We start from the raw sequence: 27,771 nt of genomic DNA on the forward strand, positions 1-27,771 counted from the left end.
TTATTTACAGTGCTTAGTGCCAAGTGCTGTCATACCATGGATGATGCAAGATTTACTAAGAAACTTAAGTGTGTAATTATGTAAAGACTCATGTCCAAAAAAAAGTCTCAAACAGCTACACATCTGAAGCAAATGCAGCATAGCTTCAGTTCACCACTGTTGAGTAAAGATCGAACAGTAAGCAAGGATTTGAACACAAATGTCTGTTTTTGAAAAGGCTTTTTACATGGCAGAACAGCCAAACTTACCTAAAACAATGACTTTACACACCAAAATAATGTAATTTCCTAGTGTGACCATTTGGTAAGCTCAGAATTTGCTATGCACAATTTCTATGGCATAAGAATGTGTGGGAAACCATGGAATTAGGACACAAAGAGAAGCTATTGAAATCAAACTACTGTATGAATAGGAAAAAAGGCATATTCCTGATCCTCAGCTAGTGTAAATTGATTTTGCTGCATAAAAGACAATGAGGCTCTCCCAGTATCCACCAGTTGAGGATCTGATCTGATGTGCTTTATATTAATCCCCATGTTAGACCTCCATGAAGTCCAGAAGCGACATTCTGGCTCCACTGAAGTCAATGGGAGTTTTGTCATTATTTTCATTGTGGTCCGGATTTTGCCCCCATTTATTAGTTTAGGCCTTAAATAAGGGCTAATTTTTCGCCAGTGCGACACTTTACTCATTTTTGTTTTAAATGTGTGCCAAAGTGGTAGCTACATCCTTGTATTACTGAACATAAGTGCACAAATACTGTATTATATCAAAATATGGATACTTCTAACAGTCTCTGATACTTTCTTTGCCACTCCCTACTGTATATTTCCAAAAAAAATAGCTGGAATACACCTTTGTTTTTGTGAGCAACTAAAGTATTCAAGTGGAATATTGTGCAAAGTAAAATGTACATATTTGCTGGTATCAACTTGCATTTAGGACTGTTCTTCACAACAATAAAGTGACATATAGGATCATTTTGAATGATAAATTTTTTGTTTAATATTATGCTGTCTAGGAGCGACAACAGGAATCAGGATTTCTGTTTTCCATTTCTGACTGTGTAGTGGGCAGTCACTTACCATCTCTGTGCTTCAGTATACCTACCTATAACATGGCTATAATAATATTTATTTTCCTCACCCAGGGGGATTGTGAGTCTTAATGTTTGTAAAACCCTTTTACATCCCGATTAGAGGTTCTACATTGCCACAAAGTATTTTTATTTTTAAAGTATTTATACTTTTAAGTCATGCATTGCATTTTTAAACATTAACACTCTTCTGATTTTTAAATTAGTAGTAATACAGAATATAAATGGGTTTGGCTGGATTCCCTGTATTGTTAATATTAATAATGATTTCACTTTTCAGCAAGATTATTGCTTTTTAATAATACTAACTGTAACTAAATACATGGGCCAGATCCTCATGCTAGTCAAATTACACTCAGCCCAAATATGACTTAATGCCACCTCCTCAATCCAGGGGCAGCCAAAAGCTAGTTCAATCCCTAGTATAGGTTAGAGCAACCCTAAGGTTGCTCTAACTTACACCAGTAATAATGTTATCTGGGCCCATTCTGCCAGTCCACAATCACTGGAGAGCAAGGAGCTCCATGCACACCCCTTATGCCTGGGACACCAGGACTTGGTGGGCTATAGCTGTCCTATCTGCCTCTGAACCAGATGGGGATTCTGCCGCACTCCTGCCCCTTTTCACCATGGGAGTGGTGGGGAGGGTATCTTGACCCATATTTTAATGAACAATTTAAATATGTTGAAAGTTGATTATTACTATTTCAACCGCACTGAGAATAATTACAGCCAGTTTGGTCTGTGGAGGGGTTATTCAAAGTGCTGCAGTTCACTTGTTAGAGGTTGATAGTTGGTATGGTGTCTGTGTATCATGGAAGGGTTGATAGGTGCTTCTATGTATGGAATTATCTAAACTTCTGTTTCAGTTTAGCCCATGCCTCTTATTGGGAAGTAATGTGTAAATATAATAAATAAGACTTTAACATACATCTGGCTTTTTAAGTAACTAATAATAATGCTGAATGAGGAGTTCTTTCAAGAAAAAATGATAAAAGACTGACTGATGAGCAAATTCATTTCTGTCTGAATTTAATGCAGAACACATGCTGGGTATAACGGGAAATATTGAAGAGTTACACCACATGCTGGAACTTAACATAAATCCTCTTTTGATTCTTGCACTTATAGACACGCTAGATGTTTTCCTTTGCAATCTTTCTGTAACTCCTATATATCAAATCTTTAACTAAATCCACTTTCTTGCATATTTCTTGTAATCCTAATATGCGCCTATCTGGTATTTCTTTACAGTACTGTATATTTTCCATAGTGCAGAAAGGTAGGTTACAAAATGTGATTTTTTTATTGCATTATAATATTTCAGATCTTAATGAAACATAATGCCATTCCTACAAACGGCCGTCTAGGAGACAAAAAACAGAAGCCATGAATGCAAATATAAAAACGAGGACTAATGGAAGGGCAGGGAGAGCAGAGGGACAAAGTGTGAGAAGCCAGGCACACATGCACAGCTAATCTCCTGTCAGTTTCACTGGCTCTGCTAATCCATTACACCTTTAGGGAGCCAGGCTGCAGTGGCTTACAGATTATTTATTTATATATTTATTCATTCATTCATTCATTCATCAAGGACCTGTGGGATAGGCCTTCACATTAGGGATTTCCTCGAATTTTCATGCACTCAGGCTGCGCCCTGGGCACACAGCTGAAATACAAAAGCTATGCCGCTTGAAAGCCATGTCCTCACCAGAAGTCATGGGGAAGGCTTGGGGTCAGGGAGTTTGGTACATGTGGTTTAACTCAGGCCCCGTATTTGTATTGCTTTTGTTCTTGTCTGTGTTAAGCTTACTGAGGGCCTGAATTTGGCTTATAAAATTCTAAAGCCAGACTGTCTCACAGCTCGGAATACAAATGTAAATATGGAAATGCTAGCAAATCATAATATACTGTAATTTATTAATATTCTCTTTCTCATGAAGGTTTTGCCTTCCACACAGTACAATCTCTCACATTAAAGTGGGAAGTCAAGTCTACCATAATGTCCAAATACCATTTAAAGTGTGAATGACTTCAAAACAGAGCAGTTAAAAAGACTACGCCTGCCAATATGTGCCACCTTTTACTAGCAGTGGAAGGCATAATGAGTGTGATGCTGGCAGACCAGGTGCCAGCTCTTGCCAAAACTGTAACTGTCAGCTGAGCACTAACAAATTAATAGCTTGAATCCAGCCCAGCTCACCTGGTATGCTAGTATTGTTCAACATCGATGTTAGACTTGTAAGAATGTGTTTTGGTGTTTAGACTCTGTGGAATGCTTGTAAGTTGCTGCGTGCATTAATCTTACTTGGAATGCCTGTATCCTATGCAATAAGGTGATAAATAAGTTTTGCTTTATAACTGCAAAAATGCCTGCTCTGAACCTGTGAACGCTGTCAGGAAGGGAATGGTCCGCTTCCCATCAAGAACAACTATCAAAATTAAATGGGCCTTTGTGGAACATCATGATACAAAGACTTGGTTAATGGCCCTCTCACACCCATGAAGGTGCTATGTGCAAGAAAGCACATGTATCCCATGAGCTTGAATGCTGGAAGAAGATGGATAAAATAGGGACACGCAAATTTTCTCTTTCTTTTTCTGTTTTGACTCTCACAGAGCTGGAGCTAGGAAACAGAAGCAGAGATCAGAAGGGTCAACCTGGGTTAGCCTTAAAAGGCGTTCGTTGCTGACAGATTGCTACAACTCTGTCACCTTTTGAAACCATAGACTGTCACTCATTTGTGTGTGTATGTTACCTGCTTTAACCTCTAAATAACTCTCATTTCTTTTTCCTAAACGGTTTAGTTAGTTTTACTATAGGTTTGGCTACAAGTGTTGTCTTTGGTGTGAGATCTGAGGTACAAATTGACCTGGGGTAAGTGACTGGTCTCTTGAGACTGGGAACAACCCAAATCTTTTATGATCTTTGGTGTATGGCAACCAACTATCACTAAGTCCAGCTTGCCTGGGTGGCAAGATAGACTGAAGAGCCCAAGGGGACTGAACTGTGACTCCCTGGAAAGACTGTTATAGTGCTTCAGGAGTTCACATTTCTTACTGGGTTGGTGACATCTAATTCTAGAACATACCACTTGTTTGGGGTGTGTGCCCTGCTTTTTGACAGTCTGCCCTGAGGTTGGCACTCATGATCATGAACCACTCCAGATGGCGTGACAGTGAAATTTATTGTTCTAGAAGTTTTTGCCTTTAATTTGCTCCTGCCAAGGCACAAGGAGAATTTTGGGGTGAGGCTGCAAACTAACTACTCACATAAGGCTGGATGGTGCAATTATTATGCTTCTTTTCTGTCACAAATTAATATTAGTAATTCTTAGTCCCATTGGTTTTATGCTACTACTTGTGACAGAAAGGTAGTACTCAACAGGCCTGACTCTGCTCTCACTTATATTGGTGTAAATCAGGAGTAACTCAAGGTAGTGGAATTAATTGCATTTTGATCATCACGGGTCCAAATCTGCATGCATTAAGGTTGCAGATTTGGACCCGCGATGATCAAAATGATTTAATCCCTTTGGGCAAAAGCGAGTTTTTACATTGCCTGCTGATTCTCAGCTCACCCCAGTGGAACTGAGAACTAAAAGGTGGTTGGAGCTATGTCATGTATGCAGAGTGGTCTCATTTCAGTGTCTAAATGGCTCAGGTTCATTCTTGACAGATGAGTGTATATTAGTATGGTAAATTCCTATAGGATAGTGCAAAGCAGATTGCTGTCAAACCCACTAATAGATAAGCCTTTAATCTGATCCATTATTAGCATCAAATGTGGAAAGTTCAGTTAGTTATATGGATTACTTACGAAATGTAATTTAGTTAACTGAAGAAATTATGCATTTTAAACCGTGTGAAATCTATTAAATTAATCTTTTAATCACTGAGTCTGATTCTCCTCTCTTACACTGGAGTAAACCGGGACTAACTCACTGACATTGCTGAATTACACTGGTATTACTGAGAAGGAATATGGCCCTGTCTCTCTCAGGAGTTTAGTAGATTTGAATTTTTAAAGCAAAACTACTCATCCACAATTTTTATTCATATATGCAAATGAAAAACTTTGATGCTAATATATAGAGAAGATATATTTTCCCCTATAGTCTTGTGAATTAAAATCCCCATACTATCCTGTGCATGAAGTATTTGCTGGAATGTTGCCTTTTACAAATTGGCTTTAATTTGTCACTTTTTTTTATTTTTCATAGGTAAAACAGTGACTCAATACTGCACCCTTAAATATTCGATGAAATCTGTGTGGTTTTATATTTGCACTTGACCGTGTTAAATTGTTCCAGATGGATGATTTAAAATATTGTTAGTAATTATAGCAGATCTCTTCATGCAGCCAGAGCAGAATAATTGATATTAAAGTCTTCTCTTTGATTTTTGCAGACCTTACTAGGTTTCTGTGTCTCTAGTTCAGGTTCAGGCAGTGTTTTAGCCTATACTTCTGCCTACTTAAGTGTTGTAGTGTCTGCTATATGCATCTTTCTAGCAATTGTATGTCAAATTTGCTTTCTAGAAATTTCTTTATTAGGAAAAAAACCCACAGATGGATGTGGAATAAAAGTAGGCAGTCCATTTATGAACTTGAATATCATCAGCAAGATGTAGGGGATTCACGAACATAAGAGGCATATGGGACTTTCTTTGTGGGAGTTGTTTATCCAAGGAAAGAGTATGTGAGGGGGAGAATGCAGAGACAAGTCTGGCTGATGTTTTTCCATAGCTCTTTCCCCAGTAATGGTGCTATGGCTATTGTAATAATAGGTTATTCCCAAGGATGGGTTTAAATACATACATACATGCACGCACACATAGGCATCGACTTTCTCCAGCGCCGGTGGGTGCTCGCGCCCCTCCCCCCCCACACACACCCTTTCCCCGCCCTGGCCTCGCCTCATTCCAACCTCTTCCCCAAAGTCTCCCCCCAGCCCCATTCAATCCTTTCCCCAAATCCCCACCCCAGCCCCTCCTCTTCCCTCAGCGTGCCACGTTCCCCCTCCTCCCCCCTCCCTCCCTGCCCCACGAAACAGCTGGGGGGAGATGCAGGATGCAGTGGCGTGCTCGCAGAGGAGGCGGAGCGGAGGTGGGCGGGGCAGGGCGGGGAGCTGCTGGTGGGTGCTGAGCGCCCACCAATTTTTTTCCGTGGGTGCTCTGGGGCTGGAGTCGGCGCCGATGCACGCACCTGTACACACACAGCATATCGTGCTGACCAATATTGTCCCATTGTTTCCTTATACTCCTCCATCTGTTTGTATCCACATGCTGTCTCTTGTGTTATAGTTAGATTGTAAGGTCTCCGGGACAGGGACTGTCTTTTTGTTCTGTGTTTGCACAGCACCTAGCATGATGGGGTCCTGGGCCAGGACTGGGACTCCTAGGGCTACAATAATATAAATAACAGTAAGTGTTTCAGTCATATACCCTTTCCCTCAGCTCTGCCGGCAACAAACTCTATGATGGAGGCTGAGAGGAGTGGAGTGGAGGCATAGAGCATACGCTTAAGTGTTCCATGTAACAGCAGTAACACACAAAACGCGCACACACACACACACACACAAATTGGCAGATATTCATCATTTCACCTATGCTAGTTGCTCTTGGTGACAGCTGCAGAATTAACAGAATCCTTAGATAGTTACAGAGCTAGAGGAACACTGTTCAGTACTCCTAACTCTCTGTTTGCCTGAATACGCCTAAAGATTTTCTGACACTTGACAGGCATCTCCTTCCTCCCAGTCATGGGAAGAAGAGGGAAGAGAGGACCCTCCCACACACTTCCCTGGTATACACTTCCCTGGTTCCATGGCAGGTTTTTTGTAGGCCTCATGGCAGAGGGGAGTTTTAAGGAGGGCTTTGAAGCACTATAATGACCACAAGCTTTGTGAATGTTTACATGGAGCTTCTCCCAAGCATGAGGGACAGCATGGGAGAAAGCAGGGAGGTGCTTGTTTGAAAATTTAACGAGTGGGTGATGGAGCCAGCATCATGGGTCAAGCATAACTCCACAACTGTCTGGCCATCCCCAGCTGCCAAAAAAGCTCCTGTGTAGTCTGTTGCAGTTGGGCTGCGGCCTGAGGTGATTTTTGTGTACAAAGTGTAAATCCTACTGATGGAGTTATTTCATCTAGAGACTGGTGGCTGTTTAAGACCAAGAGAAGTTTGTGATCAGTGTGTGGTTTCGTAGGTGAGACTTGTAAAGATCAAGGCTTGTATCCTGACGTTGTGGATAGTAGTGAGACTAATGCATCTGGAACAAGAGATGAGTGGGATAGGCCCTGTCACCATAGCAGATGTTTCAATTATAACGAAGACATAAGGACACTTGGTGATATTAGCTTTTCCAATGGGAAGAAACTCCCTTAACAATGTCAGTAGTCTCTTGCAAATGTGCTGGCAAAAATCAATTTCTATTTTGAAACCTCAGCTAAAAATAGCCAGACTTGCCATGTGCCTGGCCGTTTTTTACAAACAAATAACATTATTTGCATATGGCTTTGACTCACCCTAGCTTTGAGGAAATGGTTCTTTCTAAAATATAAGTTACTAGCTCTTCACACAAGATGGTTGAACCTTCAAATTTCCTTTAGAAGGAAAAGTCAGAATTTTTTTGCAAATGAACTGTTTTTGTTAAGATGCCTTTTTTACAGGTCCTGAAAACCTAACGCTGGTAGCTCTGGCACAAGACTTGCTCCCAGCAGACACTAGGCAAGCTCTTCCACTCAGCTCTGCTAAGGCACCCCAAAATACTTGGCTACCATGCTTTTTTCTTTTACGCCTTTGTGACTCACCTGAGCAGGAACTGTGTGTTGGTTTGCATGATGATGCACTTGAAGTTTCACAAAGGACTGAACTGAAATTACCAGCTACAAAACACAATTCAATTTGAACCCAGAGGTGAAGCAACAGTAGCGGTACTTAGCCTGACTGGAAACCATCATCTGAATCATGGGAGAACAGATTTCCCAATGGTCTGGTGCTCTCACATCTTATCTCCAGATTAATGGGGATGGAAAGAATCAGTAAGGGGCCCAGGAGAAGTATTTGAGGGTGTGCTACTCTAAGATTAAGGGGAAGGACAGGTCACCAACTTGGAGGTCACTGTCCAGAGAGATATAATGGCCAACCATTCAAACAACTGGATGGGAGAGCCAGCTAACAAGCCATCCCCTGCTCAGGAGCAGATGTCTGCCTTTTGAAGACATTAGAGAAGACTAAAACAGTCACTGGAACAACCCCCCTTCCTCCCTCCCAAAGTATAAAAGGGGATTGCCCAGAGATTGTAAGAGGAGGATCCTTTTAAAGACATTCAGATTGGAATGTTGTTTATAGATTCAAGGCCAGAAAGGACCATTATGAGCATCAGGTCTGACCTCCTGTAGAATACAGGCCAGAGAACCTCACCAAGTGAATCCTGCATGGAGTCCAGTCAAGGATGTGGCGGAACTAGACTAGAACATATCTTTTAGAAAGTCCTCCAATCTTGATTTAGAGAATCTCACTTATGGAGAAGCCACCACATCCCTCTGTGATCTGTTCCAATGGTTAACTTCTCTCACTGTTAAAAGTTTGGGTCTGTTAAAACTCCAAAGTACGAAAATCATCTGGATATTGGGCAATTCACTTGCACCTGCCAGGAAGCCTATTAAGGGAATCGTTGTGTTGCTGCTGTTATTGCACAAAGTAGTGCCATTTCCATTACAATAGGTTGACAATGCCATGAATACTGCAGTAAAGGCACTTCAATTGAAGTGTCTTTAGCGGTGGTGGGTAATTGTACTACACAGTTGTTCATTTTCAGTGGTAAAGATTTCATTTTTCTAAAAAGCTTAATCTGGGTAGATATCGTTTGTCATTAAAGAGAAAACCCAGTTTAATGTTTATTAAAACTATTTCTATGCAATATCAATAAAGATCCTGAATATAGAGTGGATGGCACTTTCTTGCTCATTTTTATGGTCTCATGAAAGAGTGTGTTTCTTTTAATGAAGTCACAGGGGAACTAGAAGCGGCTGATGGCAAAAATATGATGTAATTAAATGGCATTTTTGCAAATGGTTTTTTTTAAAGTCACTTAAAAAAGAATTCCTGCTGTAGTTGTGAGTAAATTTGCCTTCCGGTCTTCCCTTAGCAAGACGCGAATTGACCTTCTAAAATGTTTTGATCTTTAATTATTTCCTTTCTTATTTAGGAGCTTTCATTTGCAATTTTAAAGAGCCGTTCTACAACGTAGACCCAGCCAGACAGCTTGCAACACACTGTATTACATCACTTAATATTTAGCGCCATTCAATCATTTTATCACATAGTTTGAAATTAAAGCTGTGAACTTTCAAAGAGAGACAGAAAAAATATGATCCGTGGAAAATATTAAAGAAGCAACCATGTTCAAGAAAATAAAGCTCTAAATATTCTAAGCTATATTTTTCAATGCGTAATTCACCAGATATGGCTGACTGGATGGTGATGGGCTTTTGGGGGGGGGGGGAAGAGGGCTTAGGGGAGAGTAGAAATCTATTTGTCTTAATAAGACAAATGTCAAAGTATTAACTCTTAAACTCACTCAAAGTATAGAATTGGTCCAATTCTGTCACAATAAAAAAGATATAGGCACAATCTGAGACCTTCAGGAATTAGACCTCTGATACTTGAAAAAGCTAGGAAATATTTGGTGCTGGAAACAAAAGACATTTTAAAGAATTTAAGATTGGACACATATTTCTGGACACAGTTCTCTGGAAGCTACAGAGCCGGATTCGCCATTGTCCTGTACCTTATGCAGCTGTTTACATCAGTGCAAAGGGGCTGTAAAACACTACTAAATCAGACTGGTATGTTTTGCATCCACTTTGCACTGATGTAATGACTTCACATAATGCAGGACAATGGAGAATCTGGCCCACAGTCTGTAAGAGAAGTTTAAACAGAATACTAAGTGGTAAGCATTTAAACCCGGGGTCAGCAACCTTTCAGAAGTGCTGTGCCAAGTCTTCATTTATTCACTCTAATTTAAGGTTTCGCGTGCCAGTGATGCATTTTAGAAGGTCTCTTTCTAGAAGTCTATTATATATAACTAAACTATTGTTGTATGTAAAGTAAATAAGGTTTTTAAAATGTTTAAGAAACTTCATTTAAAATTAAATTAAAATGCAGAGCCCCCCAGACCAGTGGCCAGGACCCGGGCAGTGTGAGTGCCACTGAAAATCAGCTCATGTGCCGCCTTTGGCACACATGCCATAGGTTGCCTACCCCTGAATTAAACTAATAGACTCTGTCTGAACTTCAGCTTTCTTTAGGCTTGTTGCAACATTTCATGAGTCTCATAGCTCAGGAAGTAATTTCTTAGGCATCAGCATCTTAGAGAGAATGCAGTCTAAGGTACTTATGGCCCCCAATTACCATAGCGTGTGGGTGCCTCACAATCATTAGTGTATTCATCCTCACAACACCCTTGTGAGGTAGGGCAGTGCTGTTATCCCATTTTACAGATTGAGGAATTGAGACCAAGAGAGAGAGAGAAAGACTAAGTGACTTTTCCAATGTCACACAGGTAGTCTATGATGGACTAAGGAATTAAACCTTGGTCTCCTAAATCCCAGACTAGTGCCCTAATAAGTGGACTATCCTACCTCTCCTGTTTCTGCCTTTGTTAGTCCATACTTTTCTGTCTATTCTCTGTCTCTTGACAACATCTCTTAAATATTCCTCAAGCACATTTGTGTGCACACAGAGTTAAAATTCCAGAGTAGAGTATAAATTACTGTAAAGGCTTTGGGGAGTAATTGTTTTGATTAATTGCTCTCTGTGCTATGATTCACACCTACATATAGCATAGCATCTAAATCGTGAAGTCAGATGCCGGATTCTGTTAGTTCAGTATGCTGAGAATTTTTATTTATTGAGCCTGATCCTAATTTTGGCATGTTTTGGAAACCTTGGGCTTGATTCTGATCTCATTTATACAAGTATAATCCATGAATAGCTCCATAGTGTCAATGGAGTTACACAAATGTAAAACCAGAGTGAAGCTTCTTATGTAGAAAGTAAATTATGGCATTGATCCAAAACCCACTGAAGTCAATGGAAAGACCTCCGCGGAGTTCCGTGGGCTTTGGTTCAGACCCTATATGCACTAATAACTTTATAGACATACATGGGTCCTGCTTTGAATTGGAATTAATGGTGTTAAATAGAGGAGGAAGGGGAGCAACGAAAGCATAGCTATTCAGCACACAATTTGGTCATTCCTCACACCTCAAGATACCCTAAAAAGGAAGTGTGCATTAAAAAATCCTTACAAGAATTGGTAGTCCAGTGAACGTTCAGAAAGGATGGCGTCTCACCTTTTCTTCTTCTAAAAGTCTTCTTTTTTTGTTTGATAGCTTGCCCATCAGGAACATATAAGCCTGAAGGTTCACCTGGTGGAATCAGCACTTGCATCTCTTGTCCTGATGACAACCACACCTCTCCCCCTGGAAGTACCTCCATCAAGGACTGTGTTTGCAAGGATGGGTATCGTACTGCAGGACAGGCCTGTGAACGTAAGTCTTTCCAATCAGAGAGCATGAATAGAGAGGAAAGGCACATTAGGATGCATAGACAGTGTAATCTTAGCCCTTCTTGGACTGTTTCACTGAAATGAGGTGGTCAAGCATCTGTGGGATTTATTATAGTGTTTCATATGCATGCCCCCAAAGCATAGATACTATAAATTAACAAATCAAACCAGCCAAATTAAAGACATAAACTAACCGAGTGGGAAATGAAATGAAAATAATGCTTCTGGAATCTCTAACCCTGTTGTTGTATGATTAATTAGTTGTCCACTGCCCTGAGCTGCAGCCCCCTGAAAATGGTTACTTTATCCAGAACGTCTGCAACAACTACTTCAACGCTGCCTGTGGAATCCGATGTAAAGCAGGATTTGACCTAGTGGGAAGCAGCATCCGGCTGTGTCAGCCAAATGGCCTCTGGTCTGGTTCAGAGACCACGTGCAGAGGTATGAAAGCCATTTCTTTGGAAAAAACTTATTACACAAGTTGTTTTGTTGTTAATGGTTTGAGGTTTGTTGGTTTTGTTGGTTTGCTGGCTGAGAGTAAACCCCAAATGAAGGAATATTCAAAAGGAAAACCCCATGATGAGCATGATGAGGAAGAAAACCTTCAATAAGAAATGCAGAGTGGTATAATCTGCTAGAGATTGAAATCCTGGTAAACATTCCACATTGTTCACTTGTACACACCTATCCTGTCTGTTACTAACTTTCCTCATGTGAATATTTAGGGTTGTAAATAAAGTTATGGTTAGTAAATAAGGATTTGCAGGATGGGGGTTTCAGAATACCCATGAAGGATCCATCTGGTGGATTAGATGCATGTTTGCACTGGAACCCGGTGGCATAAACTTCAACGAAGAATATTGCTTCCAAATTTCTGATTTATGATCCTTGGGTTTATCATGTGAATGAAAAAAAAAGGAAAGTTCCAGGCCACATGGATAATCTCAGAAGAGTTTTGAATGTGGTTCCATTGGACAATGTCTATTTCCTGGAGGTTGAATGTGAGGATATATTAACTGGAAAGGAGGTAATCAGAAGGAATGATTGAAAATGACATGACTGGGAATAGGGAGAGAGGCTGAAAAAAAGTATTTATCCAAAGAGGGCCTCCTGGAGTGCTAATAACTACATTTGAACGTTGTATTAGTGCAGGGGTCGGCAACCTTTCAGAAGTGGTGTCCGAGTCTTCATTTATACACTCTAATTTAAGGCTTCGTGTGCCAGTAATACATTTTAATGTTTTTTAGAAGGTCTCTCTATAAGTCTATATATTATATAACCAAACTACTGTTATATGTAAAGTAAATAAGGTTTTCAAAATGTTTCAGAACCTTTATTTAAAATTAAATTAAAATGCAGATCTTATTAGTTTAGTGTGATTCTTGCTCTGGCTTTTCCTTGCTGAGTTTTCCAATGTCTGGCACATATTTGGATACTTTAAGCTGCGCACAGGCTTCTGAGTGAACAGTTGATAACCGGCTGGCAGGAGGTCAGCGGCTGGAACCCCAGATCGGCAGCTGAGGTGAGTGGAGCTGGAGGCTGGTAGGGCTGAGCAGGTCCAGAGGCCTGGACCCTGTCTGGCAGGGGGCCTGCACTGGAACTCCAGCTGGAACAAGGTGAGTGGGGCTGCGGCGGGGAACCCGGCTGGCAAGGGGCCAGCAGCCAGAACCCCAGAGCAGCGACAGAGCGGCTCAGCCCGCCGCCACTCTGGGATTTTGGCCACTGGCTCCTGCCAGCTGGGGTCTCAGCCCGCTGCCAGCCTGGGGTTCCTTCCCCCAGGCCAGCAGTGGGCACTGAGTGGGATGGGTGGTGGGACCCCGGCTGGCAAGGAGCCAGCAGCGGGAACCCCAGAGCGGAGGCGGGCTGAGGCGCTCAACCCACCGCCGCATGCTATCAAAAATCATAGGTTGCCAACCCCTACCTCAGTGGATCAGATCACAATTTCATCTTGCCTCTGGCTGTGGCCTAATACATGATGTTTCAGAGGAAAGTATCCACCTTCCAGTTCCACCAATGCACATGCAGGACACCTTAACCAGTTGTGCAATTCCACAAAGGATGTGGGATTCCTTTCTGACCTCCTACAGGCATTTATGGTCTGAGGCTGCTCTTCCGCCTTTCACAGCCCGTTTGGAGAAAGGAAGCTTGTAGCCATGCACTGGCTGGTGTGCAGGTCAGGTTACACTTAGGGAAAGGATGTGTGGTGGAGACCAGGGGAATGGACAGAGCCAGAGAACAGTCACTGTTTGAGACATGCTCACATGGCAATCCACCTGAATTTGCATAACAAATTGCTGCATAGTCTAATGCTGAATGTTGCTGAACTTACTGCCCTCCTGCAACTTCCAGTGACCCTGGAAGGGGTGAGAGCTTGCAATGTTAAAAAAATGTTGCTAGTACTTTGGGATAGGGAAGCAAGATCCGTGGGATTTGGCAATGTCATTCCACAAGGCAGGTTACAGAGTGAAATAGTTTGAAAATCCAACTGTAGGCTGATTGGACTATTGGGAGAGCAGGTCTCCATGAAACTATCTCTCGTACAAAGGAGTCCTCAGAATGAAAAGGCTGGAGAGCCCCTGCACTGAAGCATAAAGAAAGGACTGATCAATTTTCACTCTAATCATCTACAGGATTATAGTCTCCACACAGAGAAGTGGAACAATCTTAAGCATGTATAGTTTAGAGTCCCCCCCACACAGACACTTTTAGGGGAGAAGCTATTCTGTCTTCTGGTTTTTTGGGGTGAGGGGTGGTTTCTTTTTTCTGCAAGGTTTCACAGTTTTCCTTTTAATCCATCCTTAGCATATGCCGTGTCTGCTGTTCTCCATTCATACAAGAAACCATGCTGTAGAAGGGAGCAAGATCAAAGGCACAGTTTATGGGCTGTCTCATTAATCCCAACAGTATTTTATCACATCAATTATGAAAGGACACCAAAGGATTTTAATCCCTTCACAGTGCTTTCGGTTTTGACATTAAACATTCAACGTTTTGGCATTTTGCGCTACTTAGCTGAAATGTGTCATGGCTGTGATAAGTGAAGCTTAGACCCATCAGCACACCTTCTGTAATTAGCAGCAGCTAATATAAAATTAAATTAAATACTGTCCAACTGCAAAACGCCCATTTAATCCAGAAAAGTGTACTATAACAAAATTCTAAAGGCCAACAGAATATATTTTAATGTACATTTATGGGAATTTTTGGTGATTGTGGAAAGTGCCAGATTGATAGTCTTCAGGTCAAGAGGCTGGTCTTGTGGTTAAGGCACTAGGCTGCAGTTTGGAAGATCTGGATTCTATTTCTGGTTCTTCTACACATTCCTGCTGTAAACTTACAGAGGCTAAGTTACTTGCCCGTGCCTCAGTTCCCCATCTGCCGATGGAGCTAATAATATTTCCCTACTTCACAGGGGTGTTGTGAAGAGTAATCCATTAGCCTTTGAGAAGTCTAGATCCTGCACGGCCTACACACCCAGTACTCCCTCTGACTTCAATGGAAGTTTGGGATGCTCAAGAAATGTGGGATCAGGGCTCTGGACCTTTAAGCATTCTGTGTGTGTATGAGAGAGAAAGAGAGACTAGAGATGGGGGAAAGTTTATTTAAGTTTTGTCAGATCTTGTTGGCTGGGTTTTAGTTTGGGGTTTTGTCTGGATCTCATTTAATTCAAAAGCTTAGTGTTCAGGTGGGAGCTGACAGTATTTTGTTCAGGTTTTGCCATATGTATGAGCAGTAAGTCCAAATGGCAGGTGGGCTATAGCCCAGGAGACCAATAGATCTCGTATGCTCGTGCTCGTACTTACTGGAATGGAAACAGAGGTCTCCACTTCCCAAGTGTGCCCCTTTAGAGGGGTGAGGGCTAGAAGTTCAACAGTGGCAAATCCCCGTGCTTTGCTGCTCCCCGGGATGAAGTTTCAAAGGGAGCTCCCTCCCTCCTGCCTAGGACACCAGTGGGAGGGGTAGCCACAGTTCCAGTCCTTCCACACTGGAACACAAGGTTAGTAGTGTTGCTGATGGTGAGTCATAGCTACATCACCCTGAAAGGAACAGAACAATGGCCGTGCATTCCTTCCACGCCAGCAGGTGAGCAGGACCTGATAACAGGTGCAAGGAGGCACATGCTACCACCTGTGAAAGTATGTAGCCGTGGTCACCTGGTGCCTCTAGGACCTGATAGTTTGCAATGCCCACTACACACACTACCACAGCTATGGCATTAAAGGCCACAGTAGAAAACATAATACCCTAGAAACCTATTCTCTTTGCATGACAGATTTGCATTAGAGTTGTAATATGTTTACTTAGTGCAATTAAGGTAAAGAATAATAGAAAACTAGTCTGAAGACCAATACTTTATTTAATTCATTAAGAGTCTAGTGACTCTAGTCTAGAGTAAGTTTCCTGATCTCTTTCATTCTAGAAAAGCCTGTACATACACATGGGATGGGGGGAGGAGGGGCATTGTTCTGGACCTGAGTGAACACGAGGCAGTCATAATGCCTAGATGTTAGGCATCTAACTGGGTTTCCACTCCTTATTTTCTGGTCAATAGTTGCTACAAATCATGCAGTTTTTTTCCTGATGTGTTGATATCAAACTCTCTCTGAAATAAACTAATTTTTTTTAATTGCTTGATACTTGTAATCCTGGCTGTTGGTACAACTGGATTTCATTTGATTGATAACTGATTAACTTTGTTCTCTTACTATCTTTAGGAAGACCTGTAGTCTGTTGGGTCAATATGTACAATTATACACACATGTTTTCTCATCAATATGTGCAATAGACTACTGGAAAAAGGAAAGAAAGCTGCCAAGTTTGCTTAACTTTGAACTTATTTGGAAAGAAAGCTAGTAGTTTGACTCCTACATTGGCAGGGGTCACTTGGTAAAATCAACATTCTTAACCACAACATAGAAGTTACCCAGGCCACCGAAGTCATGACTCATTCAGGCCTTGACCCTCCTCCATCCAAGTTGATGGAAGTCATGGAAGCAGGATCTAGCTCTTAAAAAAAACACAGTAGATTGGAGAACTGGAGCTCCCCCCCTCTTTTTTTTTTTTACTGTTCAGTTGTGCTACTGCTTAATGTGTTAGACAAGACTGATACACAAGATTACATTTAATTCCATGTTCTTCTGGCGTTGCTTTTAGTTATGTAATAAATTGGTGTCAAGATGTAGCATTAGCAATTCAGACATTTAAAAAAACCAAACTGCACACTCAGCCAAACTAACACTGTCTTCTCATTCAGCATCATTCAGCAACTCCTCCCAGAGCAAATTAAACAAATCTTCTTAGTTTCTCTTCCTTCAACTTCATTGACTAGATATGGACCCAGATTTCCCAATGTGATGTCTTAAAGAGGCCTGGTTTTCAGAAAGGGGTAAGCACCCACCTTGTGAAAATCAGGCCCCTGTAAGGTGTCTTAACATAAGCACCCAAAATCACTGGTCACTTTTGAAAATATTGGCTCCATTTATAAACCCAGATTACCAAAATGTTATTTTCACTGTATTCATTTAAATGACAAAGGGTTTTAGAAGTGACCTTTAAACTGTCTGTTGTTCCTCTGGTTTATGGTGAAAACGTAACATGCTTGTTTTCCCATTTGCAGTTCGAACATGTCCAAAACTCCACGCACCTGAAAATGGACGAATTAATTGTTCGTCAGGTGATACCTCATACAAGACAGTGTGTTTTGTGACCTGTGATGAGGGCTATGAACTGGAAGGAAACTCCCAACTCACCTGTCAAGGAAACTCTCAGTGGGATGGAAAGGAGCCAACATGTGTGGGTATGTTTTTGGTCATTGCGTGTCTGTTCACATAGAACCATATCTTGAGGAGGGATTGGTAATGGGATAAGAAAATGACCTCTAGATTGCTGGTTGAAATCCAGCCCCGATATCTAAAAGTCGCTCCTCTCCTGTGGCTGTTTGATAACCTGTATGAAATGAATTAGTGCTCACAGTCCAGTTCCTGGTAGACATGGCTCTCATGCAGAAGAGGGCAAGGGTGAATCTCTGGGGAGACTCAGTTACCCTCTCAAAGCTAGAGATGCTCCCTCCAGCTAAAGATTGAGGCATGTTGGCAGCATGGAGGAAGCTTAAGCTACTGCTGCCTCCTTTGTGGGAATTCCCAGCACAGAGGCCAAGGGTTGGAAGGGCTGAGGATGCTGAGCAGCCTTTTACCCCTTCAGGGGAAACTTGCCGGTCACGTTTGAAGCACATGGGTGGAGCAGTGCGGGGAACCTGTGAATAAGCAGAGGACTTTAGACTCCAGGATTACCAGTCCAGCACTTTTCATGAGTGCTGACTTCACTGGAAAATATAAATAATAATAATTTTTAAAACCCAGTGAAAATACAGAAATTATGAACATAGAGACTGACTTTTCAGAAGCTGGGCTTGTTTGGTGCTCCTGAAAATCGTGAGTGCAGTTAACGTCATCGGTAAATTTTGTACCTACGTGTTCAAATGACCTACATTATGCCCATAATTATTTGTAATTCAGAAACTACGCGGACAAAACTGGGGACCCTGTGAGGGCAAGGTTGAACACTGAGCCCTCGGTGTAGATACATGCTTCAAAATCATCATGAAGAAAAATTCATAAATTTTGGATTATTTACACTAAGTACATTAAGAGCCCGATCTTGCTCCCAGATCAATGGGAACATTTTATTTAACTTCAAAAGAGCAAGCCTGGGCCCTGAAATGCCATTGGAGGATTATTATTGGAGGACTTACTTTATTCTGTCATTTCTTAATTTTTAATGATTATAATTCAGTTCCATTATATAGCCAAAGGCTGTCTCATGCTGTTTGATATTATTAGACTCTTTTGCATAATTGAGCAGGTTATATGAGAGTTTTTGCTGGATTTCTGAGTCACCCATGGCAAGGCTTTGTTCTTGTTGGTCCCAGAAACCCAGAGTTTCCTTTGATTGTCCCATTGCAAAAAGCATTATCTGAAAAATCTGGGCTCACTCCTGCCATGGCTGCACACAACGATAACTTGTATAAATCCCCCCCGCAAGGAAAGCAGATGTGAAATTCCACTCGTGGAATGACTGCAGGATCATGAAAATGCTAACCGGAGCCTTAATAGCACATTTAAAAAAATTCTTCTCCTTACTGATGTTCTAAATTATTACTCTCGCTGTTAAAAATGTGCCCCTCACTTCTAGTCTGAATTTGACCAGCTGCAGCTTCCAACCATTAGGTCTCATTATGCTTTTTTCTGCTAGATGAAAAAGCATGTACTATCGGTAGGGCTCCGTGTCTGTCACGGAGATCGCGGAAGTCATGGATTCCACGACCTCCGCAACTTCTGCAGGGGATGGTGCGGCAGGCCCAGGGGCCACCCAAAGCAGCTGGCTCCGGAGACAGCCACGGCAACCACTGCTCCGGCGGCCCTGGTGCCCCTCGCCCAGCACCCCCCTGCTCTCCCCAGCACCCCTTCTCCCCCACAAGATTTAATCACAGGTATTTGTAGTATAAGTCATGGACAGGTCACAGGCCGTGAATTTTTGTTTATTGCCCGTGACCTGTCTGTGACTTTTACTAAAAATACCTGTGACTAAATTGTAGCCGTAACTATTGGAAATACTTCCCAGCATAGGTGCTTGTAGGCTGAGATCAGGTCATCCGTTAACCTTCTCTTGGTAAATTAAAAAGATTTTGCTCCTGAGTCTCTTGCTAGAAAACATGTTTTCCAAATTTCATGTCATACTCACAGCTCTTTTCTGAATCCTTTCACATTTTTCAACATCCTTTTTGGAAGTATGGTCTCCAGAACTGGACAGAGCATTGCAGTAATGGCCTCACTAATGCTATGTTAGAACAGTTATTCTGGGTTGTTAGGGCCCAATTAGTTTTACCTGCCAAATACTGCAGGTTTTTTTCCTACAAGGGTATGTGTGTGTTACGTGTATTTTTAATTCAAGGAACTTTTTATTGAAGATATTATTGTAATGAATTGTTTTGGATTATTATGTTACATTATATTCTGTTGTCTAAAATTAAAATATTTGATAGGCATGAAAACTTTCTTTCTTTCTTTTTTTCTAACTTGCAAAAAAAAAGTTAATATTTCCCCACCACTAAACTCTTTTAACTCTTTCCCTCTTGTATTCCACAGAACAGGGCCGGCTCCAGGCACCAGCTTAGCAAGCAGGTGCTTGGGGTGGCCACTCCAGAGCAGGGCGCCAGGTTCAGGTATTCAGTGGCAATTCGACAGAGGGTCCCTCACTCCCGCTCGGAGCGAAGGACCTCCCGCTGAATTGCCGCAGATTGCAATCACGATCGCGTCTTTTTTTTTTTTTTTTTTTTTGGCTGCTTGGGGCAGCAAAACCCCTGGAGCCGGCCCTGCCACTGAAGAATGGTTTATAGCCAACATCTTAGATTTAGTGTACATCAGGAAATGTTAGTCTCCTCATATAATAATTCTCTGTACAATGCCCATGATTACTGCAGGATTACACAGTTCATTGGCATTAATGCCAAGGGCACTGATGCCATCTAGTGTTGAAAGAATTAGTGTGCCCACTTTTTAAATGTGTTTTGGCCAGTCTTCATCCTCAAGGTTTATGTATAAAAGGAAGAGGAGAGAGAGGTCAATTAGTGCCCTGCTGTTCAGTATTCTTTTTGTCCATTAGATCAAAATTCACTTGTTAGTTTATTAACTGTGTACTATACTCATTTGGTTTCAGTCAGCTTCATGTGATGCACTGTTTGACAGACATGGGACAGATTTTGCTTTCTCATATGCTGGATTTTCACCCTGTATTTCCATCGGCATTAGTAACTGAGATCAAATTCTGACCCATCCAGTGTTAAATTATTTTATATTTGTATACATTTACAGAATCATAGATTGATGGGACCAAATTCTGCTCCTGTGTACACCCTTTTAAATCCAGACTTATTGGGTCAGATTCTAAACCTGTGTAAATCACTGTAGCTCAGCTGAAGTCAGTGGAGCCAAGACCATTTATACGAGCTACAGATCTGGCCCTCTGAGAGCAGAGGACCTGTAGAATTGTAGGAGTCAGAGATGAAAAAAGATCTATTAGGCCATCCCGACCTTTTACTCATAGGTTCATAGACTTTAAGGTCAGAAGGGACCATTTTGATCATCTAGTCTGACCTCCTGCACAATGCAGGCCACAGAATCTCACCCACCCACTCCTGTAACAAACCCCTAACCTATGTCTGAGTTATCAAAGTCCTCAAATTGTGGTTTGAAGACCTCAAGCTGCAGAGAATCCTCCAGCAAGTGACCCGTGCCCCATGCTGCAGAGGAAAAACCTCCAGGTCCTCTGCCAATCTGCCCTGGAGGAAAATTCCTTCCCAACCCCAAATATGGCGATTGGTTAAACCCTGAGCATGTGGTCAAGACTCACCAGCCAGCACCCAGGAAAGAATTCTCTGTAGTAACTCAGATCCCATCCCATCTAACATCCCATCACAGACCACTGGGCATACTTACCTGCTGATAATCAAAGATCAATTGCCAAATTAATTGCCAAAATTAGGCTATCCCATCATACCATCCCCTCCATAAACTTATCAAGCTTAGTCTTAAAGCCAGATATGTCTTTTGCCTCCACTACTCCCCTTTGAAGGCTGTTCCATCACTCCTCCAATGGTTAGAAACCTTCGTCTAATTTCAAGTCTAAACTTCCTAGTGTCCAGTTTATATCCATTTGTTCTTGTGTCCACATTGGTACTAAGCTTAAATAATTCTTCTCCCTCCCTAATATTTATCCCTCTGATATATTTATAAAGAACAATCATATCCCCCCTCAACCTTCTTTTGCTTAGGCTAAACAAGCCAAGCTCTTTGAGTCTCCTTTCATAAGACAGGTTTTCCGTTCCTCGGATCATCCTAGTAGCCCATCTCTGAACCTCTTCCAGTTTGAATTCATCCTTCTTAAACATGGGAGACCAGAACTGCACACAGTACTCCAGATGAGGTCTCACCAGTGCCTTGTACAACGGTACTAACACCTCCTTATCTTTGCTAGAAATACCTCGCCTGATGCATCCTAAAACTGCATTAGTTTTTTTAATGGCCATATGACATTGGCGGCTCATAGTCATCCTGTGATCAACCAATACTCCGAGGTCCTTCTCCTCCTCTGTTACTTCCAACTGATGTGTCCCCAATTTATAACTAAAATTCTTGTTATTAATCCCTAAATGCATGACCTTGCACTTTTCACTATTAAATTTCATCCTATTACTATTACTCCAGTTTACAAGGTCATCCAGACCTTCCTGTATGATATCCCGGTCCTTCTCTGTGTTAGCAATACCTCTCAGCTTTATGTCATCCGCAAACTTTATTAGCACATTCCCGCTTTTTGTGCCAAGGTCAGTAATAAAAAGGTTAAATAAGATTGACCCCAAAACTGATCCGTGAGGAACTCCACTAGTAACCTCCCTCCAACCTGACAGTTCACCTTTCAGTACGACCCGTTGTAGTCTCCCCTTTAACCAGTTCCTTATCCACCTTTCAATTTTCATATTGATCCCCATCTTTTCCAATTTAACTAATAATTCCCCATGTGGAACCGTGTCAAACGCCTTACTGAAATCAGGGTAAATTAGATCCACTGTGTTTCCTTTGTCTAAAAAATCTGTTACTTTCTCTAATAATACAGGATTGCTCCTTATACAGTCTAGTGTTTTGTCCGGTTCGGTAATATATGTCCTAAGTGCTGGGACTATCACCACTTCCTCAGAAGACTATTCCACTTTTCCTTGTATTCAGCCTAAATTTTCCCTTTCTCAATTTCTTCTCTTCACTCCTAGTTATATATCCCTTTGTACCACCCAACATAGTTCCTCTTCTCTTTGTGTTTGTGCCTGTCATTACATCGTTATGTTCCTGCCCCTACATTGTCACTTATCCAAACAGCTCGTAATTTAGCTCTTTTAATTTTGATTTCCTGATCATTTTTGGTGCTGCTCTCTCTCCAATTTGTCAATAGCTGTCCCATAAAGAGGTGCCCAGAAATGAACACCATTTTTACTAATGGAAATAGTTTTTACGTTTTAAGACAATTATTCTGTCTAAAATGAATGTGTATACATTCAAGGCATCTGCAGACTGTCAAAATGACAAGAAGATATGAAGTATTATTATTAATATGTTAAACTTTAATCTTAATTTTTCAAAAGCAAGAGTTTCAATGGCAGGAAATGTTGATAATACTCAGATTCTGTCTTTAAAATAAGTTTTGTAGAACTGCCTGCTTTTCAAGGACTTGACAAAAAATTTTTTTTGTCTAGATATTAACTGTTCTGAATCTGAATCCTTTCTACACCATCAAACATCATCTAAGGAATGAACAAGGCTCCACCATCCTTATCTGTCCTGAGAAGCTTTTTGCATATCCTCTATGTCATAGGTTTTCCCTCTCTGAGTAGTGTTCAACAGAGGGATTCTTTCAGTCAGCTCCTTTGACATGTTTGACCAACTACCTAATGACACACCTGCCATGGCAAACTCTTGCTTCATACATGTCTTAACACGTGTCCCAGATATTTCCATCTTCTTTTCTGGATAGCTTTGGAGATAAGAAGTTGCTGAACTCTGTGATGAATCTTGGTGCTATACATTCATTCCATTTAATACTTAGCATATTCCTGAGGCATTTGCTTTGGAAGGCATTTTAATATTTCAAGGCACATTTATTCAGAATACATTTATTGTACAAATTTGGTATCCACCTTTTACCGTATTTGCCCAGCTCTACATGACACCAGTAAAAACTGCATTAACTGCCTGAAATAATAAATATGGCTGGTTGAAAAACAGGATAAAGTATTGGTGAAAATGTAGTCATTTCCCTCCCTCCTTCCTCCCACCCCATTTTATTTTTGGAAATTTCAAATTTTGATTAAATTTTTTCTTCACAATTTGAAAATATTTGACCTGCCCTAGTCACAAAACATTTCATAACATGAAGGTACATTTTTGGTCCCTGCAAATCCATAGTCAACATTTGCTAAACTTGGAAGTTTACGTTTACATGGAAACCAGCAAATTGTTCTTTGGTTCCATGTATAGTTCCCTGAGTTCCGGTTCATATTTTAGGTTTGAACAAAATCAAATATCGGCCTGTAATAATTTGAAAATGGATGTAGGTTCACTTACGAGCCATTTCACAAACACAAGGTGATTGGGCATGTATGAAACCTGAAATAAACAAATTTTAATGACTTTTTTGTTTTAGTAACATTGTTGTACCTCTTAGTTCTCATTTCATGGCATTGTAGAAATGGTTCTTTGTAGCTAGTGTGCAGCAAACTGCTATAATGATACTCCAACATCTGTATTGTGACCATGAGACAACAAAATAGGAACAGGTGAAATGAATAGATTCTTGTACAAAGCTGTGGTGTGATTCCAGCGGGGGGTGGGGTAGAAAGGTAAATGGTGAATTGAAGAAAAAAGAGCAGACCTGATACAAGGGGGTGGAGCCAAACCTGATTTGTCTCATGAGAATATTGCCAATGGTTGTAATTTACTGAAAAAGAACTCCTGCAACCATAAGAACTCACCTGAATTCCAGCACCCATTTCAAATGTCCATAAAAATACAATCTGAGCTTTACCTATTTTTGTCACAGGGGGAAATCTCAGTAGTAAAATTAATGTTTGGCCTTCAAAGCACAATGTAACTCATTCAATACAAGGACGATAATAAATATAACAGAATTTTCCAAGCTATCTGAAACATTTTATCCTTCATAAAGGCTGAGTGAAAAATACCTTATTAGTAGAGATCATCAGTGGGGCTGAGTTGCAGTGAATTTTAGAACAAGTTTCAGATTATTTTCTACATCCTATTACGGGGTTCTTAATTGCTGGTAACTTTGGATGTGTATATTTTCTGTGTCTGCTGACATTTGTGTGTTTACTTCCTGTAGAGGTGCATTGCCCCATCTTCCAGAAACCTGAGAGTGTGACAGTACATCCGTCAAGTTGCGGAGAGGGACCATCAAAATCTGGAACAGTGTGCCAGTTGAGCTGCCCCCGGGGATTCACCTTGTCTGGGGTTAGAGAAGAACTGAGATGCACTCCTTCTGGGAGATGGAGTGAAAATGTCCAAAAGGCTCTATGTAAAGGTACAGACCTGAACAATAATTTCCACTGCAAGTAGATGTGGGTTCAGGGGGAAGGGGATTGCAGCGAGACAGATAAAGATGTGTTTGAACCTGAGGCAAAGTCTGATTAAAGTGATCTTCAAAATGTACTGCTTCTACTATTTCCTGACAGGAGAATTTAATATTTATATGTTCAGCAAGATTGTTCAGGTACGTTTATGATGCACCTCACCACCAGTCAGCCCTCTGGAGACCTTTCCCAGGTATAGTGTTTTGTCGGGGTTCGTGGTACTGTGTGACTTTAAGGCCTGGGAGAAAAAGTTAAATTATAAATTGAAGAATGAAGATGAGAAAAACCTTGGCTTTAGAGGTGGCCGAAGTGAAACCAAACAATATAATAACAGTAATAATGTCAATGGAATATCATGTGTTATAGTTCCTTTTATCTCAAGGTTCCTTAAGTGCTATGGAAACTTATACTAATATGCGAGATATATTAAGGTGTTTTATCCCAGTATATCAGAGCACCCTCCGGAGTGAGGCACTAGCGCTTTTTAACAGCTTACTACTCAAAACTTTAGGGCACACAGCGAAAAATGCTGTAATTAACTGAAGCTGCGCAGGAAGTGTAGATGGGAAAAACGTAATTACATTAGTATGAATTTGGCCAGGGCTCTGGCATGAACACCCAGCTCTTTCAGAAAATATTAGATTTTTTTTTCATACACAAATATACTTTCAGTTTGAATGCCTTTAACTCTAGATTAAGGGAAAACCCCAAGAAAGAACAAAAGTAAAGTCTCGTTGAGAAAGCATAGGGCATGTTTCTCTGTGACATTCTGCACCTGAAACAGAATGGAGGGCCTAACAGCAGAGAGGCAGGTAGACTCTTTAGAAATGTAAAGGCACATTACAAAAAACAGAATTATAACAGTTATTTAGCACATCACTACAGAAAGTGTCACAGGATTTCTGTTGTTTAATGGCCATAAGTAGTGAGAACCTTGATATTACTACTTATCCTAAACACAGCACCTCCAGCAGCATAATGATCCCAAGTGCATTGTTTCAGTATTGACTTGGAGGGTAGAATCCCACCTGCTGAATCAGCAGCAGCCTCCATGCTCCTGGAAGTTCTTCCATGCAAATATGGACTAGGCATAACTTATAACTAGGGCTGTCAATTAATCGCATTTTCCTCACATGATTAACTCAAAAAAATTAATCGTGATTTAAAAAATTAATCGTGATTAATCGCAGTTTTAATCACACTGTTAAACAATAGAATACTAATTGAAATATATTCAATATTTTTTATGTTTTTCTACATTTTCATATATTTTGTATTCTGTGTTGTAATTGAAATCAAAGTGAATATTTTTATTACAAATATTTGCACTGTAAAAATGATAAACAAAATAAATAATATTTTTAAATTCACCTCATACAGGTACTGTAGTGTAATCTCTTTGTCGTGAAGGAGCAACTTACAAATGTATTTGTTGTTGTTGTTGTTGTTACATAACTGCACTCAAAAACAAAACTGTGTAAAATTTCAGAGGCTACAAGTCCACTCAGTCCTACTTCTTGTTCAGCCAATCACTAAGACAAACAAGTTTGTTTACATTTACAGGAGATAATGCTGCCTTCTTCTTATTTACAGTGTCACCAGAAAGTAAGAACAGGTGTTCACATGGCATTTTTGTAGCTGGCATTGCAAGGTATTTATGTGCCAGATATGCTAAACATTTGCATGCTCCTTCATGCTTCGGCCACTATTCCAGAGGACATGCTTCCATGCTGATGACACTCGTTAAAAACAGAATGCATTAATTAAATCTGTGACTGAACTCCTTGGGGCAGAACTGTACATCCTCTGCTCTGTTTTACCCACATTCTGCCATATATTTCATGTTATACCAGACTCAGCACATGTTGCTCATTTTAAGAACACTTTCACTGCAGATTTCATAAAATGCAAAGAAGATGCCAATGTGATATTTCTAAAGATAGCTACATCACTTGACTCAATGTTTAAGAATCTGAAGTGCCGTCCAAAATCTGACAGGGATGAGGTGTGGAGCATACTTTTAGAAGTCTTAAAAGAGGAACACTCCGATGCGGAAACTACAGAACCCAAACCACCAAAAAATAAAATCAACCTTCTGCTGGTGGCATCTGACTCAGATCATGAAAATGAACGTGCATCAGTCTGCTCTGCTTTGGATTGTTATAGAGCAGAACCCGTCATCAGCATGGATGCATGTCCCCTGGAATGGTGGCTGAAGCATGAAGGGATATATGAATCTTTAGCACATCTGGCACATAAATATCTTGCAACACTGGCTACAACAGTGCCATGTGAACGCCTGTTCTCACTTTCAGGTGACGTAAACAAGAAGTGGGCAGCATTATCCTCTGCAAATGTAAACAAACTTTTTTGTCTGAGCGATTGGCTGACCAGGAAGTAGGACTGAGTGGACCTGCCGGCTCTAAAATTTTCCATTGTTTTATGTTTGAATGCAGGTTTTTTTGTACATAATTCTACATTTGTAAGTTCAACTTTCATGATAACGAGATTGCACTACAGTACTTGTATTAGGTGAACTGAAAAATACTATTTCTTTTGTTTTTTTTCAGTGCAAATACTTGTATTCTGTGTTGTAATTGAAATCAATATATTTGAAAATGTAGAAAACGTCCAAAAATATGTAAATAAATGGTATTCTATTGTTGTTTAACAATGCAATTAAATCGTGTGATTAATTTTTTTAATTGCTTGACAGCCCTACTTATAATATCTGATGGGATCACACCACAAGGTGACAAGGCTGTTTGGATCAAGATGAAGCCGTGTGTATTGAGACCAGGCACCCAGGGTCTACTGTGATGGGCAACAGTGTAAAACCCTAAAATAAGAGATATCGGTAGTCTCTGAAGGCTAAACGTCTCTAGTGAAGATGAGGGCAGTTGC

General features: G+C 40.8%; 1 protein-coding gene across 1 annotated transcript in view; it reads left to right on the plus strand.

Moving 5' to 3' along the window:
- Positions 1–27,771, plus strand: part of SVEP1 (sushi, von Willebrand factor type A, EGF and pentraxin domain containing 1) — a 182,207-nt gene that overhangs the window by 38,005 nt on the left and 116,431 nt on the right. The window contains exons 4-7 of the mRNA XM_039543266.1: positions 11,500–11,658; positions 11,937–12,116; positions 17,293–17,472; positions 24,621–24,818. Of these exons, the coding sequence (XP_039399200.1) occupies positions 11,500–11,658; positions 11,937–12,116; positions 17,293–17,472; positions 24,621–24,818 (717 nt within the window). The remainder of the gene's footprint in view (positions 1–11,499; positions 11,659–11,936; positions 12,117–17,292; positions 17,473–24,620; positions 24,819–27,771) is intronic.

Source organism: Mauremys reevesii, linkage group 6, assembly GCF_016161935.1.
Source record: "Mauremys reevesii isolate NIE-2019 linkage group 6, ASM1616193v1, whole genome shotgun sequence".
NCBI lineage: Eukaryota > Metazoa > Chordata > Testudines > Geoemydidae > Mauremys > Mauremys reevesii.